This window comes from Penicillium solitum (genome assembly GCF_028829755.1).
Source record: "Penicillium solitum strain IBT 25940 chromosome Unknown utg000003l_segment0_segment0, whole genome shotgun sequence".
Taxonomy (NCBI): Eukaryota; Fungi; Ascomycota; class Eurotiomycetes; order Eurotiales; family Aspergillaceae; genus Penicillium; species Penicillium solitum.
The window spans coordinates 1,427,347-1,448,782 of NW_027072123.1; the positions used below are offsets into that span (position 1 = coordinate 1,427,347).

At 46.9% G+C, this 21,436-nt stretch overlaps 11 protein-coding genes across 11 annotated transcripts; 3 read left to right on the forward strand and 8 right to left on the reverse strand.

Moving 5' to 3' along the window:
• Positions 1–685: 685 nt before the first annotated feature.
• Positions 686–3,168, reverse strand: N7455_004425 (1,4-alpha-glucan branching enzyme GLC3; the record flags this gene model as incomplete). Its single annotated transcript, XM_040958263.2, has 8 exons — positions 686–712; positions 787–1,417; positions 1,488–1,823; positions 1,878–2,569; positions 2,623–2,735; positions 2,784–2,883; positions 2,935–3,059; positions 3,123–3,168. The coding sequence occupies 8 exons, from the start codon at positions 3,166–3,168 to the stop codon at positions 686–688; spliced, it is 2,070 nt and encodes a 689-aa protein (XP_040811392.1).
• Positions 3,169–4,383: 1,215 nt separating this feature from the next.
• Positions 4,384–5,260, reverse strand: N7455_004426 (uncharacterized protein; the record flags this gene model as incomplete). Its single annotated transcript, XM_040958159.2, has 3 exons — positions 4,384–4,632; positions 4,697–4,928; positions 4,989–5,260. The coding sequence occupies 3 exons, from the start codon at positions 5,258–5,260 to the stop codon at positions 4,384–4,386; spliced, it is 753 nt and encodes a 250-aa protein (XP_040811366.2).
• Positions 5,261–5,866: 606 nt separating this feature from the next.
• N7455_004427 (uncharacterized protein) lies at positions 5,867–6,326 on the forward strand (the record flags this gene model as incomplete). Its single annotated transcript, XM_040958261.2, has 2 exons — positions 5,867–5,931; positions 5,990–6,326. 2 exons carry the CDS (start codon positions 5,867–5,869, stop codon positions 6,324–6,326), a joined length of 402 nt encoding a protein of 133 aa, XP_040811418.2.
• A 42-nt stretch (positions 6,327–6,368) lies between these two features.
• N7455_004428 (uncharacterized protein) lies at positions 6,369–6,623 on the reverse strand (the record flags this gene model as incomplete). The annotated part of the gene is made up of 2 exons (XM_065604797.1): positions 6,369–6,436; positions 6,503–6,623. Coding segments are annotated over 2 exons (189 nt in total), but the record flags the coding sequence as incomplete, so codon positions are not given.
• Positions 6,624–7,835: 1,212 nt separating this feature from the next.
• On the forward strand, positions 7,836–8,510 carry N7455_004429 (uncharacterized protein; the record flags this gene model as incomplete). Its single annotated transcript, XM_040958156.2, has 1 exon — positions 7,836–8,510. One exon carries the CDS (start codon positions 7,836–7,838, stop codon positions 8,508–8,510), a length of 675 nt encoding a protein of 224 aa, XP_040811389.2.
• Positions 8,511–9,387: 877 nt separating this feature from the next.
• N7455_004430 (lipid-binding SYLF domain-containing protein) lies at positions 9,388–10,513 on the forward strand (the record flags this gene model as incomplete). The annotated part of the gene is made up of 3 exons (XM_040958193.2): positions 9,388–9,406; positions 9,467–9,591; positions 9,653–10,513. The coding sequence occupies 3 exons, from the start codon at positions 9,388–9,390 to the stop codon at positions 10,511–10,513; spliced, it is 1,005 nt and encodes a 334-aa protein (XP_040811336.2).
• A 267-nt stretch (positions 10,514–10,780) lies between these two features.
• N7455_004431 (uncharacterized protein) lies at positions 10,781–11,257 on the reverse strand (the record flags this gene model as incomplete). The annotated part of the gene is made up of 1 exon (XM_040958247.2): positions 10,781–11,257. The coding sequence occupies one exon, from the start codon at positions 11,255–11,257 to the stop codon at positions 10,781–10,783; it is 477 nt and encodes a 158-aa protein (XP_040811314.2).
• Positions 11,258–11,402: 145 nt separating this feature from the next.
• N7455_004432 (uncharacterized protein) lies at positions 11,403–13,273 on the reverse strand (the record flags this gene model as incomplete). The annotated part of the gene is made up of 3 exons (XM_065604798.1): positions 11,403–12,492; positions 12,563–13,195; positions 13,251–13,273. The coding sequence occupies 3 exons, from the start codon at positions 13,271–13,273 to the stop codon at positions 11,403–11,405; spliced, it is 1,746 nt and encodes a 581-aa protein (XP_065461698.1).
• A 344-nt stretch (positions 13,274–13,617) lies between these two features.
• Positions 13,618–14,660, reverse strand: N7455_004433 (uncharacterized protein; the record flags this gene model as incomplete). Its single annotated transcript, XM_040958225.2, has 2 exons — positions 13,618–14,376; positions 14,463–14,660. The coding sequence occupies 2 exons, from the start codon at positions 14,658–14,660 to the stop codon at positions 13,618–13,620; spliced, it is 957 nt and encodes a 318-aa protein (XP_040811356.2).
• A 747-nt stretch (positions 14,661–15,407) lies between these two features.
• Positions 15,408–16,860, reverse strand: N7455_004434 (alpha/beta fold hydrolase; the record flags this gene model as incomplete). The annotated part of the gene is made up of 3 exons (XM_040958124.2): positions 15,408–15,764; positions 15,827–15,914; positions 15,986–16,860. 3 exons carry the CDS (start codon positions 16,858–16,860, stop codon positions 15,408–15,410), a joined length of 1,320 nt encoding a protein of 439 aa, XP_040811367.2.
• A 1,686-nt stretch (positions 16,861–18,546) lies between these two features.
• On the reverse strand, positions 18,547–20,704 carry N7455_004435 (fungal specific transcription factor domain-containing protein; the record flags this gene model as incomplete). The annotated part of the gene is made up of 2 exons (XM_065604799.1): positions 18,547–18,933; positions 19,238–20,704. The coding sequence occupies 2 exons, from the start codon at positions 20,702–20,704 to the stop codon at positions 18,547–18,549; spliced, it is 1,854 nt and encodes a 617-aa protein (XP_065461699.1).
• Positions 20,705–21,436: the final 732 nt, after the last annotated feature.

Below are 21,436 nucleotides of genomic sequence, written 5' to 3' on the forward strand. Positions count from 1 at the left end.
GTTGATGGTTTTGGGGGAGGTTGATATGCGTTCGTCTATCTTAGCGAGTTGATGGGATTTTGAAGCCGGTCCCGGATTGGAGATACCTTACACAAACCCCCCCCCTCGACCGGCGTGTTTCATTATTTTGTGTATTTAGAGTTCAAAACCTGATTCTCGACATTTCCTTTGTGATTGTGCCCTGGGTTTTTGTAGACTGTGTAGATGTAGATGTAGATGTAGCAGTTTTAGGTGTAGGTGTAGTTTTAAGGGTGGTTTGCGATATATGTATGGACGTGCATTTCCCTATCCAGCTAGCTGGCTTGTCTGTATTAGCTCGGTCGTAGTTTGTTCTCATCAGTCTACTTGTCCAGGTTATATGATCTGGTCTATTTCAAATGAAACATTGAGATGATCTTTCTATCCTACCTATAGAGAAGCGTGCAATACAGTATCTTCCTCAAAGCTCTCTCTGTCTAGTCTACAATGGCAAATGCGTTAAACAAAACAGTGTATATGATATGAGACTGCTAGACATAGATAGCTGTGATTAGAAACAAAATGCAGGACATTACACAACGAAAAAATCGTGTCAAGCACACTATCAAAGAACAACACCCAGAACCAGCATCAGCCAGCCCAAGATATTGACTCTCCGAGTCGGCCGCGTGCAAGACACAGACATGGACTGGCGTTCACGTTCACATTACAGAGTATCTTCCAGAGCCAGGACCTGTAAACACATAAAGTCAGCAAACCAAACACAGAAAGACAGACGAAAAAAAAAAAAAGGAGAAGACAACATACCAAAGCAGTCCGAGTAGGAATATAAACCTGCACAAAATTCCCCCTCCCATTCCAACTCATATCAGTAGTAAAGAACCTCGTCTCCTTAACATTCCTCCCAAGCCCACCGAAATCCTTCTCATCAGTATCAAGCACAATGCGATACGTACCAGGGACATCAACCCCAACACGATAATCCGTAAAGCTCTTCTTAGCATTGAAATTGAAGATCCAAAGCAACCCAGCCCTTTCAAAGACAAGGACCTTGTCACTCTCATTCTTCAAACTGATATACGCCTGCGCCGCAGAAAGCCATCCGTACTTCTGCTCGGCCAGCTGCATCCCGCGATCGAACTCGTTCAGGAACTTGTACCGTAGAAGAGGGTCTTCGGTTAGGTTTAGTTGGCGGCGAGCGTACCAGAAGGAATTGTCGTTTCCGGCGCGTGGGAAGTCCAGCCATTCGGGGTGTCCGAATTCGTTGCCTTCGAAGTTTAGATAGCCCTCGCCGCCCAGGGCGTGGGTTACGAGGCGGATCATTTTGTGTAAGGCCATGCCGCGCTCGATTACTGGGGTGAATTCGGTTAGAGTCGACATGTGCGTGTACATCTCTTTGTCGCAGAGCCACATCATTAGGGTCTTGTCGCCGACGAGGCTGTGGGGGTTTATGTTAGTTGGTTGGTTGGATGGATGGGGGGTTGGAGGTGCTCGGGGTTTGGACTTACGCTTGGTCGTGGCTCTCGGCGTAGGCAATGGTCTTCTCGCCGTGGCGTCGGTTGGTGAGCGTGAAGGAGATGTTGGAAATGTCCCACTCATCGTCTGTGCTTTCCTTTATGAGCTTGATCCACATGTCTGGGATGGCCATTGCGAGACGGTAGTCGAAGCCCGTACCGCCTAGTTTGTGGGGTAGACACAGTGCAGGCATGCCGGAAACGTCTTCTGCGACTGTGATGCAGTCTGGGTAGAGTTCGTGCAACATCTCGTTTGCGAGGGTGAGGTATGTTACGCCCTCCTCGTCGACGGATGGTCCGAAGTACTCGTGGTACCCACCGGAGAAACCACTGTTTCTTTTAGTTAGCAGGTTCTTCTAAAATATAGTAGGAGGATGCACGTACGTTCCGATACCGTGGTGCGAATAGAGCATGCTGGTCACACCATCGAAGCGGTATCCATCGAATCCATACTCTTCCATCCAGAAGCGTAGGTTACTCAAAAGGAAACGCAGAACCTCATGGCTTCCATAGTTGAACAGACGACTATCCCACAGCTCATGACGGCCCTTGGCGCCGGCATGGAAGTAGAGGTGATCCGTTCCATCGAACTCATTGATTCCATCAATGACGTTCTTAGAGGCATGACTGTGAACCACATCAAGCAGCACAACCAACCCCAAGCTGTGGGCTGTATCAACAAGCTCCTTTAGGTCCTCTGGGGATCCGTAGCGACTGCTCGCCGCGAAGAAGTTGTTTACCTGGTACCCGAAGCTAGCATAGTACGCATGCTCCATGATGGCCATTAGCTGGATTGCATTGTATCCCAGATACTTAATGCGGGGGAGCATGTTCTTCGTGAACTCCTTGTATGTAGCGACCCTAGTCTCCGGCGACGAGATGCCGACATGGGCCTCGTAGATGCGCAGACTCTCAGGCTTCTTGGGCCGCGGGTGCTGGAACTTGTATACCTCTTCCGCGGGCGGGTTCCAGAAAACGGCATCGTATGCAGGCGACACGGTCAGGTCTTGGACTACGCGCTTGATCCAAGCGGGGATTCTGTAGATGCGCTCGCCGCTGGGGAGAACCATTGTGATCTGTGGGAGTATTAGCGGGATGCTCTATTGATGTGTAGGGGTGATATGCTTACCTTGATCTTGCTGTCGTGGGGAATAGCGGCTGCGCCGTCCTTCGCTGGTACCGTTACATTCCAGATGCCGAAGCTGTTCTTCGTCATGGGGTTGGCATTGGCGTCCCAGTTGTCTGCGAGTCTCAGTCAAGCTCCTTAAATATAGCTCGTACACAACGTACTGAATTCGCCGACCAAAGAAGCCTCCGTTGCGTTTGGTGCCCATTCTTGGTATTTGATTTCCCCGTTGGGTTGTGCATGTAATCCGAAGGTTTCGTAGCCCTGATAAGTGCATTAGTTTAGAGGATAGCAATCAATGGGGATGTCATTCACCTTGCTGAACTTGTCCAAGCCACCCTCTGTTTCATTGATGGCCTTGGCCCATTCCTCGACTACCTGGTATCTGTGCTTCAAGACATCGCGATGGGGTTCCAGCCAAGGATCCAGCTGGATAACACCTAATTTTTTTTTTTGGTTAGAATTGGAATTATATTTGACAATGTGAGTAATTTCAAGCTTACCTGTGCCATCTGTGGGAATGTTGGAGCTGTCAATGGTAGAAGACATATCTGGTGGGGAGAGCTGGGGGAGAGCTGGGGAGTGGAGAGAAGATGGTCCAGATCAAGGAAATCCAGCGCGGGGACCTCTCAACATGTGACATCAACCCCTCAACGCTTTGTCCTTCGGGTTTTTTGACCTGTTTTTTTAAAAGTGGGTTTTACGCTTTGATTCTTTTGGTATTTCAGTCTTAATAAATGCATAGACTACATTGTAGCATTGGCCTTTGGACTTCAAGCTGCAGTGGGGATGTGGAGACGGGAACGGATCCGCAGGTACAGCTGTTTTCAGACTATAACAGACTACGTCTATCTCTATGATAGACTATAACAGATTGTATTTCTCATTTTTAACATATTAGAGAATTGATTCGGACATCTTCAAATCTTTTAAATAGGTGTTTCGGAGGATTTTGTGCTACAAGGTTCATGACGTTGCAAATTTTGAACTCGGAAGCAATATATATCTAGGTTACATATATACTCGGAGGACACTTTCCCGTTTATCGTATTTTCTCACCGGGTGAGTACTACTACTATTATCTCAAAAGTTACACAATATTGTGCAGGTACCCGTTCAGGTACACCGGGTCTAGTTTCCTTAAAAAAGTATGCTGGACAACCTTGGGCTAGAGAGCTGTGATTTTCTCCATCGGGATCTAGGGTAAGAAACCCGTAGATAAGCTAGTTGTAAGACCGGATATAATCCAAGGGAAATAATTAGGATGAAAGTAGGACGCTGTATACTATAGTGCTGATAAACTAACAGCTTCTCTACAGAAGTTTATGAAAGGTAGTAACTAACTAGTTAGTAACATTATTAGAATGTTCCAAGGCTCCTAGGCCCCTATGGATTTCCGTTTTAGTGCTCAGACCTTGCCGCTTTTGGCTCAGTACAACTGAGCACGCCCCTGAGCCAAGCTATAGTTACATGGGAAAGGGCAAAACCAGCTTCACCATTTGATACTCTTGTCTCAAGGAAATATATTGAATGATTTAATGGGATTGAATATTTAGTGTGTTATTTATATTCTTGATATCTAGCCAAATCCTGGACACAATAAAGCTGCCGTGCTCGAGCTAGATTTTGGCACAACTTCCTTTTTGTGGGTTTCTCAAAGAAATGAGGGGAATAAAGATCTAGACTTTTCTTATAAACCATATATTATAAAACAATCACGCTAAAGACGGCCATCATAAAAAAGAAGAGGCGTTCAAGTAAGCCTCATACAGAGGTGTAGGCCGCGTCGTACGCCGGCTCAGGTCTCTGTTCCACGCGGTTGCGAGGTAAGTTCCGGGTGACCACTCCGGCTGTTAAATAGTTGACCATCACCAGGAACTCGGGCAGAGTGCCGAGGATGACGCGCACTGGAAAGCTGCCTCCGGAGGCCGAGTGATGGGCAAACGCACTGGCAACGGCATAGATAACTCGAACACCAATAAGAGGCATAGCAATTATGACACTAAGGAGTATCTTTTATCATTATTATCAGCCAAAATACTTTTATAGGAAGGGGTTATTTCCATCAGTGCCATACCTTTTTCTCGTCACCAGATCGGAGAGAAGCGGAATTTACTTTCCAAGAAATCAAGGTAAACGCTACCACGATGAGCCACCCGATGGCAAAGATCACCAGGCCGACTTCAAGCAAGATTGAATGGTTGCTGCTAGCAGCCGCAAGTCCAATTCCAGCGCCAATAACCAGATGAGGGATCAAGAGGCCGAAACCCCCGAGGAACGGGGGAAGTGTTCGCTGGATAGAATAGTTCCTATAACAAATCAGCTTTCATTTTCATTTTTCATAAAACAGTGCTGCAGTCAGGACATACGATTCACTAAGGAGGCCTAGGCTTGCCATCAAAAGCGGCGAGAGACCGATTCCATTGATGATGGAGGCAGCCACATTGGGCTGTCCGGTTGTAGACATGGCATGGTAAGCCATGCTGTTTCCGACCAAGCGCAGTGCGCACATTAAAATCACATAGAGCCAGCCGAGTAATCCATGTTTACCGTGTTTAGCGAAGCAATAAAAGGCAGGAATAGTTGCAATAGCATAAAAGATTATCTCGGCCAGCGCCAGGCCTTCGGTTGAGTTTGTCATGATGTGAATAGTAGTTTCCGCGGCAATTTGTGCCGTAGGAGGTTGATTGCTTGAGGTGAGAGCCAATGCAATTCTGGAGTTATTAGGAGAGGGAGGTGGGTGCTTTCCAACCTTTTAAGCCCAACCCAAGTCTATACAAGAAGGATTTATCAGAAGGATTTACTAGAAGGATTTACTAGAAGGATTCACTCCTAGTTTCCCCTATGCAGATATTTACGGCGACGTGATAGCTAAGCCTTAGAACCTTCTGTTTTGGGTTAGGCATGCTTGGGGCTGAGCATAGAATTACTATATCACAGCCTTACACAGAGTACGCCAGGGTTGGGCCCCGGTGTTGTATGCGTGCCAAGGCAGCGAGATTGGCGATCATATCACTTCCCCCGACAGTTTTAGGCAACAAAAGCGAAGATCACAGATATTTATGTCGTGGCGGAGTCATTGGAAGTTAGTTACAAAGTAGCGTGTGGGGGCCAACTCTGATTTTTAGAATGAGCCACACAGCTTCTAGTGACAATAATAAATACCGCTCGGTTTCCTGGTCTTCGAATCATCGCATTTTCAATCATCTAGCTTCTACTGAAACCCTTTCCTCCTTCCATTTAAAGCATGGGTCTTATCAAGACTGGTTTTGCCTTGGCTGGTGCCTATGGCCTCATTAAAGCTGCATCCAAGTGCGTTCTTCAAATATTCTATGCTTTCCGCTCTCATACTCACATATCCTTCCATTAGGGCTGCTGCTGAGCACGAAGACAAGAAGCAAAACCACCAAAATACTTCCCAGCAACAGTCCTATCCTAATCACAATCCGCAAATGGGCCATATGGATGGAAACCAAATAAACAACCCTCATTTTCAACCATCGTACCCTATACATGGGCCTCGCTCAAACCATCGCAGCGACGTGTACGAGCCTTCCCCACAAGCACAGCCCCGGTCGATTCAGCAGCAGTCGATGGGCTATACAAGAACTACAGAGAACCCTCCGCCATACTATCAGAGTCACCCATACGAAATACAGGGAGATGGCAAGACTGGATCAGCTCAGGAATATTACAAATCTAAATAGAGATAGCTTGGATCAAGTTTGGCAGGCGTTTACGAGGGAGTTTTAGATTCGATTGGTTTGCATTACAACTAGAATATGAGGACCCGTGAAAATGACGCCGAAAACGACCACTTTTGGCGCGGTAGTCGTTAGATTATTAGGTTGTCAGATTGTCAAATTGTCAGTTGGTAATTCACCAGTTGCTTCTAGTAGTTCATAGTAGGAAGTTAGTCGAAGGTTAGTATTGCCAGTGAGAGGTAAGAAGTATAAATTACGCCGTAGGAAGCTTGTAGGCGTTAAGCCGACGCCAAGCACTGCCCTATCTTCTGGTTAAAACCGAACGACTAGAATTCTCTAAGCAGTTGAGATTAACTATTGAATTTTCCAGTGTTAAAATAATGAAAGGGAATTTTCGGATTTTGGAGGCCAATAGAATATTTATCTGCTATAGAAAATTCGGTCAACTGCCCGTTCTTTTTCCCTTTTCTTTTAGCAAGATATTGATTTTGGTCTCACAATTTCTAGTACGACACTATCTACAGTACGAGCCAATTCTAGCACCAAGACAGCCCCATAATCTGATGCAAGGATCCATACCACACGGCCAGGGACAGTGAAGTGCATGTGATAAGCACCTTAAGTATCGCCGTGGCTAATATAAGCCAACAAGCAAGAAGGGCACTTGGATCTTAGGCCTGGGGAATATGACATAACAGGGAATATGCATGAGTCTTTAAAGGCTGAGTTGAGGCTACGAGAGACATAGCCAAATTTCGCCCTAAGCCTTTCTCATTGGTCTGGTACCTATCCCCTCACGTGCTCGCCTTTCTGTCTCGTTTCAGGACAACTACGTGCGGGGACAGACTTGGGGGTTGCCTGGGTATTAGGAAATGCGCATAAAATTGAGTCTAAGGTAACCTTAGCTGCTTAGGCGTCCCGGTTCATTCTTAAATAAGTAGGCGGGACGGCGATGCACCTAATATGATTGGCTAGCTCGAGTAGTCATCGATGATCTATCAGTCTAGAGGACAAAGAATGGTACCTTGCAGTGGCAAGGGTGATAGAGGGCCTTAGGCATCCTGCTAATAGACGGCCCTAGGCGTCCTGACTCAAGCAAGCTATGGGCTGAGTGACAGGGGACTCTGGGCATTTCAGATGAAGCGGGATCTGGAAGAAGAAAGGATATTCTCAAATATTACCTATCGATGTATAGGGGGATGATTCACCAGGGTGGCCTGAATTATCCAAGTTACCTCTTGAATCAAGTATAAAGTCTGCATTATCCATCGTACAAAACCGAGAAGAATCAATCATCGAATTTTAAAATCCAATACGAAAGTGCCTATCAGATACCATTGCCGAAAGAAATTCAAGATGCGTTTCACTTCGCGAATGTCGTTAGTCCTGCCCATGGCGATACAGGCCATGTCAACCATTGAAGGGGCAGCGGCAGCCTGCTCGAATGGACTTGTGAACGTTGTCTTCAACGGGCCCTAGAACTCGGCCCAGTTCCCTGAGAAGTTCTCCAAGATGCCTGGCGCTTCCAACTGGCTCACGTTCAAATTTGGAACCGAGCCTAAGCAGATCCCAATGCTGGGAAACAACAAGGAGTCCGTCCAGAAGGCCATCGATGCGGTCAACGGCCCAAACCCGCCAGACTACCTGCTCACATTCAACGAGCCCGACCATGATTATCACACCGGGAAAGTGGTTTTGACTCCCCACAACGCCTCTGTTCTTATCAAACCGTTGTTGAAGTCAGCTGGAAAGCACACGAAATTTATCGCACCGGTGCCAGCCGCCCAAATGAGCTCCTGGCTTGATGAGTTCTTCAAAGAATGCCAATGCAAAGACTCCTTCGCTGCATACAATGTTCATATCTATCGAGGAAATGTCGAGGACGCCAAAGCCGAGATAAACACTTTCCACAACAAGTTCAACGATAAGCCTTTGTGGATTACCGAGATTGGACCGGGAAATAGAACGACAACTTGCCCGAATCCGCCGCCCTGGGACAAAACCACCAAGTTCATGCAAGAAATCTACGCCTGGGGACAGTCAACCGAATGGATTCACAAAATCTTTTGGAACACTGGCAATCAGATCACCAGCCATGTAGACAACAATGTGTGCAACTCTTATCTACTTGATGGCAACAATAAGCCAACGCCACTGCTGGATCCTTTCAATCACTTGACTTGTTAGTGAAGATGGCTACTGCACCTATAGTGGTGAGCAGCTGAAGCTAGACAATCCTACCTTCTGCTGAAGTACCTCTATTTCTGGGTTACCATTTTGAACCAGTGATTGTTGTCTGACAATCGACCGCTGTTGTCAAGAAAGAAGTGGGAAAATGGGAAAAGAGCCATTCTTTTGGAACGTTTTGTATCACCTTTTTGTTGAGTGGAGTGATAGTTGAGAGATTGAGAGATTGTTAGTGGGGTTGAGGATGACGGTAGTCACTAGTTATAATCTCTACCCCTCTTTTTACACCGTGATCGTGGGAATTGAAGTATCCTAGGAATACCAGAGAAATATAGTTATGAACTGTGAGGATCTCACGTATACGTAGCTGTGAACAGTACGCCCTAGATGAATAATCAACGTCAAGGAAAGCTATAGTCGACTCTAGATATAAGACGTAGCGTGGCAAGCTTAACCATCAACTAGAATTTAACGGCCGAAACTCATACTGATCTCTACGGAATAATCTTGTGTGATTTTGGCCATAAACACGATAATCTATGTATTAGATAAACCGCCACGAAGTCATCGCTTACGCTAACTCAAGATCGGCAGCAGCCTTGCCTATAAAAATCCGCCCCCATCATCCCCTATCCATCCACGGCCTCAAACTGGCCCGATTCAACCTCTCCCCACGCACGGCTCTCTCGATGCAAATGATTACCTCAAATTTCTGCCATCACTAGATTATCGTCGTTAATCAGTTAAGCTTCCTAAGCAAGCGCCGTCAGGGGAAACAGCCAATCGCCGCGCAGTGAAAAACGTCTAAATCTTCCCCGCCAAGATTCCAAATATAGTGGGGAGCAAATAGACCATGCAGAAACAGTTTAATAACCCAATGTCTTCCTCGCTGTGCAGTAGGTATCCCACTTCATATGGTTGCCGGTTAAGACTAATAAATAATCCATTTGGCTCAGACGAGTGCAAAAAAGCAGAGAAGATTCTAAGCTCATTCGTAAAGCCCAAAAGATGGAGCAAATCGAAATCGAAGTTAGAGGAGCCAGAGCTAGGCATCCCCCGCGCAATTCTCTCTGGTGCAAAGGTTTGCAAATGGTCTTTAAGAATGAAAACATAACCATATCTAATATTTTCATATCCAACAGGCCCTAGTCATTTTCACAGCCGTGAAAGCAGGCGCTGTAGCTTCAATGCGCTTCGGATCGGGCCTCATCGTCGCGCGACTTCCGGACAGCACCTGGTCCGCCCCGTCAGCCATGGCAATGGGCGGCATCGGTCTCGGCACGCAGCTAGGCTTTGAAATGACGGATTTCGTCTTCGTGTTGAACAGTGAGCAAGCTGTCAAAACATTCACCCAATCAGGATCCGTCACACTCGGTAAGAATGTTTCCGTTGCATTGGGTCCGTATGGACGAAGCGCGGAGCTGGGTGGTGCGATCTGTTCGAAAGGAATGGTGGGCATGTTCGCGTACTCGAAGTCACGGGGCATCTTTGGCGGGAAGTCCTTCGAGGGAGGGATGATCGGGGAACGGCCCGAGATGAATAAGAAGATGTATGGCGTTACGTTGACGGCCAAGGAGCTTCTTAGTGGGAAGGTTGTCCCGCCGCCTGATGCAGAGCCTCTCATGCAACTCCTGAATTCGGATAGGTTTAAGTTTGGGGATGAGGGTGATGTGTCACCAGTGGCCTCTATAGCTGATTATCCTGCTGACGATAATCATCAAGAGGTTGCCGAGCTGCCTGCTCAAGTACCTGATCTGCACAAGGAGCCATTTGAACTAGGCGCCGAAGAGCCCTCAAAGTTTGCCGAGTTGGATGCGGGACCTGGTCATCAAATTTTCGAGTTGGATTCTGGGGATGTTGACTCCAAAGTTTATGAGCTTGATGCCTCCCAGTCGTTTCCGTCTCAGGTATCAAAGGACGGATATCCCACATCAAAATCCCCAGTGGTGCCACCCTCCAAGGGCTCGGCTCTTGAAAAGGAGCTGCCCCCGCTACCTTCATAATGATTTTACGTCGAATTTGGAATATAGACTCGAGCGGCTTGTAAGCCAGGTCACTAGACAGAGGCTCTGGGAATACGAGTATTCAATTCACTGATAGTAAAATAGTTGGACTATGATATTGCCTTTTCCTTCAAACATGCATGGATCATACTCATCGACTGCTAAGAACTATCGAACTTGATCAACACAGCTAGTTTGAGTTGTCCCATCATCACCATCGTAGTATGGGCGACTCAACTCAGCCCTCTCTCACCCAGTTTCCGCGTTTCATTCCAAATCAGAGTCATCGCTGATGTGGATACCATGGGACTCACGCAAACTTCTACACGTCAGAGCTCCCATTCCGGATGTCAACATGGAATCAAGAACTGCAGCAGCGGTGACCATCAGCCTGGATGTCACCTGGCCAGACAGCTTCTTGGGAGCCAGATTCGCTACATGGTCGACACCACTTGCCGCACAGAAAATATACCCAACCATCCAGGACAATTGGTTCTCGTGCTCAATACAACCTGTCCCGAAGAGTTTACGAAGCTGGTCTGCACAAGCCTTCTTGATATTAGTCAGAAGCAGCCAACAGGTCCGGTGGGTTAGGAAATAGTCGAATGTAATTTCCGGCTCTTCGAATTGCAAGGCGAGCCGGAGTTTGAGAAGCAATGTCTCTGCGGACATGTATTCATGGGATTGATGGCCCTGACTCTTTTGGGAGGGGCTCCTAACAAGAGCCCGGGTAACGTCTTTCATAATGTCATAGGTGCTGTCCCCATCAGTATCTGCTCCCCACTGGGGTTTGTCCACAATGGTTTGTAGATCTGCCGTGTCATGTCGATCTGTTTGGAGCCATAGCAAAAGCGTTGCTTAAACATGAGAGAAACGGATCCCTGCTCTGTCAGGCCTTTGGGTCCGTTCTTCGAGGGCTGGACAGCGGAGTATCCCATAGTGAGGCAAAATCGTTTGATGTACTCATCCGGGGTTCGTGGAGGCCCGCCGACCCAGCTTTCTGGGTGTATCGCTTGCAACATGTCCAGATCAGCCATTGCGCTGCCAACAGATTCTCCTGTTGTAGAGCGTTGTACAAATGAAGCGAGTACAACACGGAACCCCAGGCCCCGACAAAAACAATCCCTGCCTCTTGATACAACATTTTGAAGCTGTAGAGTAACATGCCACAGAACAAAGGATGCCATTGGAAAAGACGGAATTCTTCCCCAGTAGGTTGACCTAGGCGTCTCCTTTCGACCTGCAATGGATCTGTTGCGCACCAATAAACCATATCCGCTTGGATTTCTCGCAGTATTTTATCATTTTTCGGAGGCCAGGTTTCAACGCGGAGCTTGTCGTGCATCTTAAAAATCGACTTGATAGAATTGCTCATAGCCAGAGCGCTTCGCTGCAGCTCGAAGAATGCCCGAGAAACCTCATCACGTAGGACATGATGGATGGTTAGGAAGATTTGCATGGCAAACACCAGCCAGAATGGATGTTCTTTAGAAGTGAAAGCCGCCTTGAGACCACGCGATAGCTCATCTTCGGCAAAGTTCTCCCTAGCATGGAATCCGAGGAGGTAAAATTCGGGAAATGCCTCCATTAAGATTTGCGTATCTTCATCGAACTTCTCCCTTGCTGGCTTCGATTCGCGGTCGCTGTTAGGGTCATAGGTTCCACAAATGCCCGGTTTATAAACTGGAACGTAGTGTGGGGTGCATATTGCCGTGAAAGCTCGTAGAAGCTGCCAGGCTGTGATGAAAAGGTCTTGCGTCTGACCGTAAACTTTGAAGTTAAGGCCATCACCGGGCCTTTCTTTGTAGTCGGATTGTTCCCCAAGATGGAAACAGCGGGAAGCGTAATACGCCTCAAGGAGTTTTCCAACACCACCAACCTTATCGAGGGAAGGCTTCATTTCCTCTTCCATGCGCCGGAGCAGATCGATAGCGGTGTTGGTAGTCATAGCAGCCGGCACAAAGTTCCACAACGCCAATCTTGTATCCCCTCCATGTATTTTCGATAACATCCATGAAGGCGTTTGCATCCTGGATCAAGAGGTGGAACATGAAAATGTTTTCACGATAGTCAAGAACAACCTTGGCTTCGAGGTCGGCTTCCGCTTTGACATCGGGAGCTGAAGGACCTGTAGATTTCTCTGGTGCCGCTGGCTTAGGAGCATCAGGCGCATTGAGCGAGGCTTCCGGTTGTTCTTCCAATTCGAGATGCTCGAATCTATTGGACAGTGGCTTCTCATCTTTTTCGACTCCTGGAGTATCCGATTGCCTCTTGGGCATTAGTGGGCGCAGGATTTCACGGACCCGCTCAAGGACGTCCACGAAGAATCCATGGCCCTCGGTAGCCTCGTTCACCTCCTCAGTTCCATGCTTTGCGAATTCGCGGCGTGCAGAAATGGCACGGTCGAGGGCAAGACTGAAGCCTCGGGAAACCTCCACAGGCCCAACAGGGGGTTTGTCGTATCCGGCGATATGTTCCGCAAAGCTCGTGAATTGCTTGACGGTGATGGTGTACTTTGGCTTCTTTGGAATTTTGTTGTTCTCATTGGCTGGGGTGGGCTGGGGTGGAGCTTTAGCAGCCTTTCTGGCTTTCCCTTTGAGTCGACCTCCCGACGGTTTTGCTGCCTTTTTCACAAGCCCTTGATTGTCCTGGACCACATCAAGCCCACACCGCTTTGCAGTACTTGCTAGCCATGTGGCTACGATTTCAGTATCTGTTTTGTATTGAAGATACTGACTCCGTCAAAAAGTCTGGCAACATGGCGAGATCCGTGTCACGAAAACTTCAGGAACGAAAGATGCGCAATCAAGAAGTAGGACTGAAGTTGTCGGAATGGAACATCATCGCCTGCGGATTCCTCGAGGTGTCCATAAATGCAGGGAAGTTGAAAAAAGAAATGTTTGATCACGCCCGAACTTAAGGCATCAATTTCTAATCGAGTACCATGTTTGCCTCGACACCTGCTTCTGCCGTGTAAGACCCTTGGACAAGATTCAAGAGGGTACATTTGGGGTGGATAGTGGATCCAGGAAATATATCTAACAGTAAAAGGAACCAACAGCTGTTTCTTTAGAGAAGTAGCCATATACAACAACTTCAAAGCTTCATCGCTGGAACTTCTGTGCCCAGTTCTCATCACCCCCGATATACCGGAAAACCACACGCGAATCACGGTCAACACATTCAGGATCATTAGACGCAGCCTGATATGTTTCGAGCCCTCGTTGTCCCAAGGCGAGCGTAGCACCCACACTACCAGCCAAATCCACCGCAAGCGAGAAATCCTTCTTCATCAACTGAACCTTAAAACCACCTTGGTACCCATTGCTCGAGGGAGCATCTGGAACAATGCCGGGACAAGGATTGAAGCGATCACAGATACTATTCTGAGCCGTGCCTGCTGCAAAGACATTCGACAAAACCCGGGGATCCAGTCCTGCCTTGATACCCATATTGAGAGATTCAGCGCTAGCAATTGCGATCAGACCGGAAAGATAGTTATTGCACAACTTGGCTGACAGCCCAAGTGACGGGCCCCCACAGGCAATGACTTTCGAGCCCATTAGACTGAGAAGTTCTGTGAGAGTGTTAAATAGCGGGTCACTTTCGACACAACCAAGGAAGAAAGCAATAGTTCCCTTGGCTGCTCCAAGTGTGCCGCCACTGACAGGAGCGTCGTAGAATGATGCGGATGGGTGATGCTCGGTGAGATGTTGCTTGACTGCGAGGTTTGTGGCGAGGTCGATGGTGGAGCAATCGATGAGAATACGTTTCTCGAGATCGATAGCTGCCACGCCGTTGGTTTCATCGAGGTAGACAGATCTCACATGCGCACCTTCTGGAACCATAGAAAGGATAACCTCCTGTTTTATATATCAGCAGCTTGTCCGTTTTTTTATCTTAGTTATTGGAATGCCCTTTAACGGGTTGCAAGTGCCAGAATACATACCGAATTTTCTGCTACGTGCTTAGGTGACGTGCATTCGATGATTTTACCGGGATATTTCGCTGCCAGTTCTTCAACAGCAGGCTTTGCCACGTCGAACACAAAGATCTTCGCAGCCTCAGGTAATTTTGTCGCAAGTTGTTCCGCCATGTGTTTGCCCATAGCCCCAAGGCCAATAAAGCCTACATTGGTGAATCTCATTTTGATGACTGTCTTTTTGATGAAAAAAGATATTCCGAATAAGAATGATAATTTGAAAGTCTTAGCTTGAATTCAAAAAGGCGAAAGACGCAGAATCTCTGGATCGGGGAAATAATAACCCTGTTTACCTTGCACGGACTCATATTAATATGTGAACAAGTCGCATCTCATTTTAGGAATGTGGGGATCCCCCCAACATGTTAGTGAGTAGTCACTCTAGTGTATTTTGTATGGATTTCTTTGGCATCTATGGTGTATTATTCTCGATTGGGGGGTGAAATGATGGAGACTTGCTGAGATTTTGGGGAAATAAACCAGACCCACTGGAGGTTGGGGAAATTCGGGGAAATACCCAAAATGAACAGCAGAGGAATCATTTGTTACTCCATGCCGGGTTGAGCACGCCATGACTACTGCTGTAGAATTTGCCAATAAGGGGGAAATAGACAGAAATCCTGAACAGTTCGAAAATTTTAATGTATGCACTTGAGGAATGATATCTTCGAGGTGTTGTCGAGTGTTCATCGAGGCAAAAACAATGACCTATACATCTGGAAATCAAGCTATCTACACGACTATACCTAGTGAACTTCTTTTCTTCTTTGTACTCAATTTGTTGCACCCGAAGATACCAATTCATCTGTAGTTCCACGACCTCGGATTTGATCCTACCAATTTACTGCTGATATCGGCCCAGAAACGTAAATTCACGAGACTTGGTTTTATTTTGTACGCTATCTCTCATAGTTATCCAGAAAATGTCAGTGTAGAGGCAATATGATCAATAGCCTCTAGCAAATAAGGTACAAATATCTGAGGGTTCTCCGTGGCAGGGAAATGACCGAGATTGGGCATAGTCTTGTACTTTGCCCCAGGAATCTTCTGTGCAGTTTCTTCCGACATCTTAGGGGTGTTGCTCCAATCATAATCACCAGTGAGGAAGAATATAGGGCACCGCTTGGAGTCGATTGTTTCCACTCTTCCACGGCCATCCCATCCGTTAAAATAGAAATCCAGATCACCGTGATAGATACCGTAGGCCTGGGAACTGTACGTGTGCCAAAGAAGCTTTCGGTTCACGAGTGGCACTGTTGGACACATCATCTGTAGAATATCAAGTTAACACAAATCAGGTATAAATGGGATCTATCTGTATGGACACATACGCCGTAAACCCACTCTGGGTTGAAGGTAGCGCTGTCGATAACGGGAGATTTATCATGCCACTCTCGATGCATCTCAACTCTCTCGCACCTGTAAATGAGATTAGAAAAAAAAAAAAAAAGAATAGATCGACAGAAGTAATTGCGTATGTGGTTACTTACCCCTGAAGTGGGATTGTACCGCAGACCCCAATCTCTTCTGCACGAATAGCCGCAGCGATACAAGCTTGACCAGCCATAGAAGCTCCACAGAGGATGGGTGACTTAAGCTTGAGTGATTTGATCACAGCCGCAATGCAATGCAAATAAGCATCCTCAGAGCTAGAATGCCCACCGACCGCATAAGCAGGGCTCGGGAAGCTGCGCCCATGGGAAGGCAGATCGAAAGCAATCATCGTACATCTTTCTCTCATCCTGGCATCATTCATGACCCCATGATATTGACGACTATCCGAGCCAGCTGTGTGCAGGAAGACGATTTCTTGCGGGCCGGTGCCGCTCTGTTCATAGAAGATCTTACACTTGCCCCATTCCTTCGTGTCGGTGATAATATACCGCCCGACCAAGAAGTCTTCTTCTTGTTCCGGTTGCGGAGAAACATCATTCGGACCACAGTAGACATCATGAAGGACATCCAATACTGCTCTCCAGATGTGGGCGTAGTTGACAAAGGCCAACTGGTCGCCAAGAGCCTCTACACCTTCCTGGCGTATGTTCTGTCCATACAAACCCCAGAAGCTTTGGTAAGGTGCCGCAGGGTTCTTCTGGAAGACTTGTTCCCATTGATTGGGCAGGGCGGCAAGAGAGAAGATTGCATCGGTGAACAAGCCAGCACGTGCATGTCCGGAGCCTTGTTTGATTGTGAACAGAATTGCATCATCGCTGCCAACCGATTTGATAGCGAAGCAAATCGGCTTACTGATGTACTCGGTGTTTGCAAAAGCGAGAAATTGGGCGTCGTGGGCGATAGCTTCGTTAAACTTCTCTAAAGAGGCGCCGAGCTGGAGTGGGAGACTATGCCATGGATGTTCGTACATTTTGATGAAGATGAAATGAGAAGTCTGACGAGGAGAGAATCACGGGGGATAACACGAAGATAAAATGTTTGCTAAAACCGGGGATTCACACTCTAGAATACTCGATTAGTTGCTTAGATATCTCATTTGAAGGAACTTATCCTGGAGATACTATATCTCGTAATTACTTGGGGTAACGCGGGGAAACCCTATATTTGTGGCTGGCCTATTACACTTGGAGAGAGCCATTTGGACTTTGTTAAGTTCAATCTCTACATGATATTATGGAGGCACGTCCGCGTCTATATTTGCATTATTTTGTATATACCTTTTCCCCTGACTCCTGGCCGGAAACGATGCTGCATTGTATATAAATTTACAAAACGATGTATCCGGGTTCATAGACTCTTAGAAATATTTACCAAAAGAAAAGAAACTTGGTAGTTCTCCACGACTTTCCTTCGATAGGGAAAGGAATTAATATTGAAATGAGTCAAAAGCCAGATATTCTTTGCTGAACAATTGGCGAAAGGCTACTCCGTACACTATGGTTTGGAGCCATGAACCAAACTTGAAGGGAGTCTAACATCACCGAGGTGCTATGGTGGATAGGATATTTTGGGGAAATATTGGGAAGATAAGATAATTGGGGTAGTAAGGTTTGCATCCACTTAAAAAAAAGATGGATCTTTTCTTGTATGGCCAACAATACCCGATATATTAAAAGGATAATGCAAATCCGGCCCATGCCAAGAGAGCCAAGTCCGTAGAGTCCGAACTGGCTCGCCAAATGTACCTTTTGTTCGGGATTCAAATATAAAAGGTACATGTCCACTGGTTTGTTTCTTACAAGGTCCGATAGAAATTAATAGATATCAAATAAATCCGGTTTTGCTATTTTGTGTGTAAAACTGTGTATGTACGGAGTAGTCCCGCGTCCATAGTACCATATATTCTCCAGAGAAGTACCAGACCCAAAACTGCTAGTATTCATCGCCGTTTGACCCTATCTCTACCATGTAATCAGAAAAATAGCCCCATAGTCACCAGCAGTATAACGCCAGTAAGATGTATGGGAGATCTAGAATGCTCGCGTCTGAGCCATGTACATTGACGTACTCCAAAACGACCCCCAAGGGGCGCCATTTTGATAGATATGCATTTTTCCTTCCATAGGGTGTCCTGGGTGAGACAAAGGTGAGCAATCAAGGTAGCGGCGAAAAAGAAAGAAGGGTACAGCCGCCGTGAAGAAATTGACTAGTCTATAGACTTTTCGGTGTGTCGCATTCATGATTCACCCTTGATCTAGTGCAAGTTATTGAAGGCTTCATTTTGCTTTATTGATATCGTTCTCCAACTGCCTAAGATGTACCGTGCATTTAACTATATATAAAAATAGTATAGACTCTTATCGTTCAAACATTTCTCATTTGGCCTACGGAGATTGAGTTGGGGTCGAAGTTACCCAAAGGGGAGATGGAGGTCCTGCGCATTCTCCAAACATCCCTTAGTATATATATTTTCGTCTTCATCTGGCGGGAGTCCAAGTCTCCCCAGTTATTTAATCTTGTACTATAGCCATATCAACATTTTCCATGTTTTTACTGAAGTATTGAGACATGGAGGCGTTATTTTGAGAAATTATACCAACGAGTATAAAGTGTCATTAATCATTTAGGTATGTTCATGTTTCTGGCGCTCTTTAAATCACAGATTTTGCTCCAGTAAATCTGCGTAAAGGAACAGTACCTTGGTTATAACACACACAGCATTCCAGGTTCGCATGCCATCCAGAACTATCCCCCACGCTCTTACCACCTTTGGCCCAAGCAATCGTGGTTCGGACTCAATGCTCTTAGGATTCCCTCTTGGGGTCGATGTTTCTACCTCTAGCAAGGTCTCCTTGACGGTCGCGAGTAGAGCCTTTTCCTCCTCGTCCAATGGATATTCGAGCAGTTCAGGCATTGTTGCTTGCAGGAATTGATTGAGAGTGTACGCATATTCCAGCGAGCAAACGGCATGCATGACAGACCAACTAGGTGCACGTCCAACGAAGTGCACCCCCATTTGCACAGGCGAGCAAAGCGCAGCAGCCTTCAGACGGATCAGATTAGCTAATCTTTGAAACGCTATGAAGTGGAAAGAAAGAAGGCCGCCAGTGGACCAGCGAGCGGGGAATATGGACATACCGAATGTCTAGCGGCAACAAGGAGACGGGGGCCTCTTTGTAACCTGGGCCCCCCCAGTAATCGTTTGGCGATTTGGGTAGGACTTTGTTCTAAAAGCGACCGAGATGATCCAATGTCCACTGCAAAACGGATATGTGCCAGTTGATAAAGAGCCTACATGAGGGCTTCTGGTAAGATGATGCTTTGTAAAATATATGAAAAAGGCTCACCCTTGAGTTGAAGGCAATAGGACCGTGTTTATCAAGCGGACTGTAAGAAGATTCAGGATTTTGTTCCCATCCACTTTGCCATTTCTTCAAAGCTCGTCGCAATGGTTCCGTAAGTCCTGGAAACATCTCGTTTTCCATTCCCTCCAATCGCGTCGAATTTCGAATCGAAATAATACGTTGAAGCATGGCGTGGATCAGAATATGACCACCAAGAGAGGAATAGGTAGGGGTATTGTTAGTCTCCTGAAGTAAAGCTGTGAAGCAATCCTGAAAGAGGGGTGGTTGAGTCGATTGTTGGTGCGCAGCCATCCAGCTAGCGGAATCTTGCATTTTCCATTCCCATTCCGAGCAAGGAATCCTCAGCTGGACATCGCCAACTAGGATTGGCGAAGGAAGATTGAAAACCATCGTATGAAGATTGAAAAAGCAGAATATAATCAGTTTTGTACGCCGGGCACTCTCTTGACGGGCCCAATCCTCCCATCCTCGAGGGGTAATAGAGTGCTCTGAAAGGCCGTGTTGACGGACAAGCATCGCGAGGATACTTTGGGTGGCAATGGCCTGTCTCACGAGCGAGCGATGTTCCCCGCCCCATGTAGCCATTGCCATTAAGAAAAACAACGCCTGCATTGTTTCTAGGTCGGCATGGTTCCCTTGGTAATCAGGGAAAGCATGCGTTTCATTTTCGTTGCGCTCACGATGATTTAAACTAGGCAACGATTTTGGTGATTGTAGAAGGGGCCATGATGGATCGAGTGACAGTGCGTTAGTGCGACTATCCATTTCGATATCTCGCCGGCGCAACTGTTCCAATGCGATCCCCCTCGCGATGGAAAACAATTTCAGGCCCTGGTGTGATTCCAGACAATAGTGGCTTCCAACAGCAACCAACGCTAGAATAAGCTCGGGTGCCATGTCCCTAAATGAGAGAGTTTGTGGGTGAATTATGGGGAAATGAGGATGAAAGCCCGCCAGGAAGCCATGCAGATAACGGGAAATGGCATGTCGGGAAGGCATTTGGTAGTCTGCTGGGATCACAGTTGGAAATTGAGACATTTGCCCTGATAGCCATTGCCAATCTTCTTGCGAGACCCGAACAAACGAAGCGGCGTGCCCGTTGCGATCACTTTCGTTGTGAGCTATCAACTGTGAGACGACTCGGGGACTGCTTTCTGCGGCGTGTCCAGTGCGGTCTATTTGGTCAGGTGGGAACGGGCCAATGTCCACTGTAGGAGAGGTGAAGGGGTCTGCCAAAGACAAATTCGGATACATTGTAGCCTGGTCATAGAAAGGAGGAAGGCATACATTGTCCAGATAGTTGAAGGCAAAAGGCTCAGGATCACCTTCAATGCCCAAGAACGGAGGTGCATCTGAGGCTAAGATAGCCGACGTATCTTCAGCCCCGGTGTTATATAAGGAGAGTGGCTCTATTTCACCGGCATTATGCAGCACTGGTGGTACGGGCATTGAATCTGCATCGCTGAATATATCTTGCGTTGTATTAATCGCAGCGGTAGTTGCATCATACGGAGGGACTGATCCCTGCGATATTAGAACTAATTCATTGTAAGCTGGAACTCGGGATTTGGCAGCATGATGGTTTTAATGACTTACCATCCGCATTATTCTCAACAATCTCAGACGAGCCGCGTCTACAGTTACGATCATTTGCAGCCCGCCTTAAATGCGAAAGTTTGATATGACGGTTGAGCAGGTCCCTTGGTGAACGTCAATAATTCAGTCATAGAAGGGATAAGCTAATTGCGAGAAGGAACAAATTACCTCCTACGACAAGAGTATCTGCAAAGAGTGCAGTGAAATGGCTTGACGTTGTTGTCTAGAACGCAATCAGCTGGGAATGTCTGGCAATCCGAGAATATGAAATGATCGACAAACGTGTGCTTTCATGTCGCTGCAGATGCTCACGACGGTTGAATAGGCGTTGGCACGTATCACATTTGAACTTTCTTGGTTGATTTGCTGAATCTTCAGTGGTTGGATTGGGCGAGCTCATGGCACCGGAAAAAAAGGTTCGGGACGTCCACAAGCCCTTGATTGAAAACAAAGAGAGAACCCAAGATAAAAATGGTCAATTACTCTAAGTGATATGTATGTGTCACGTTTTCCGGGGGTGGCACGTATTCAGTCAGGTTTGTGGGGAAGGTTGGAACGTCTAGCTCTGGAGATATGGAGATAGGC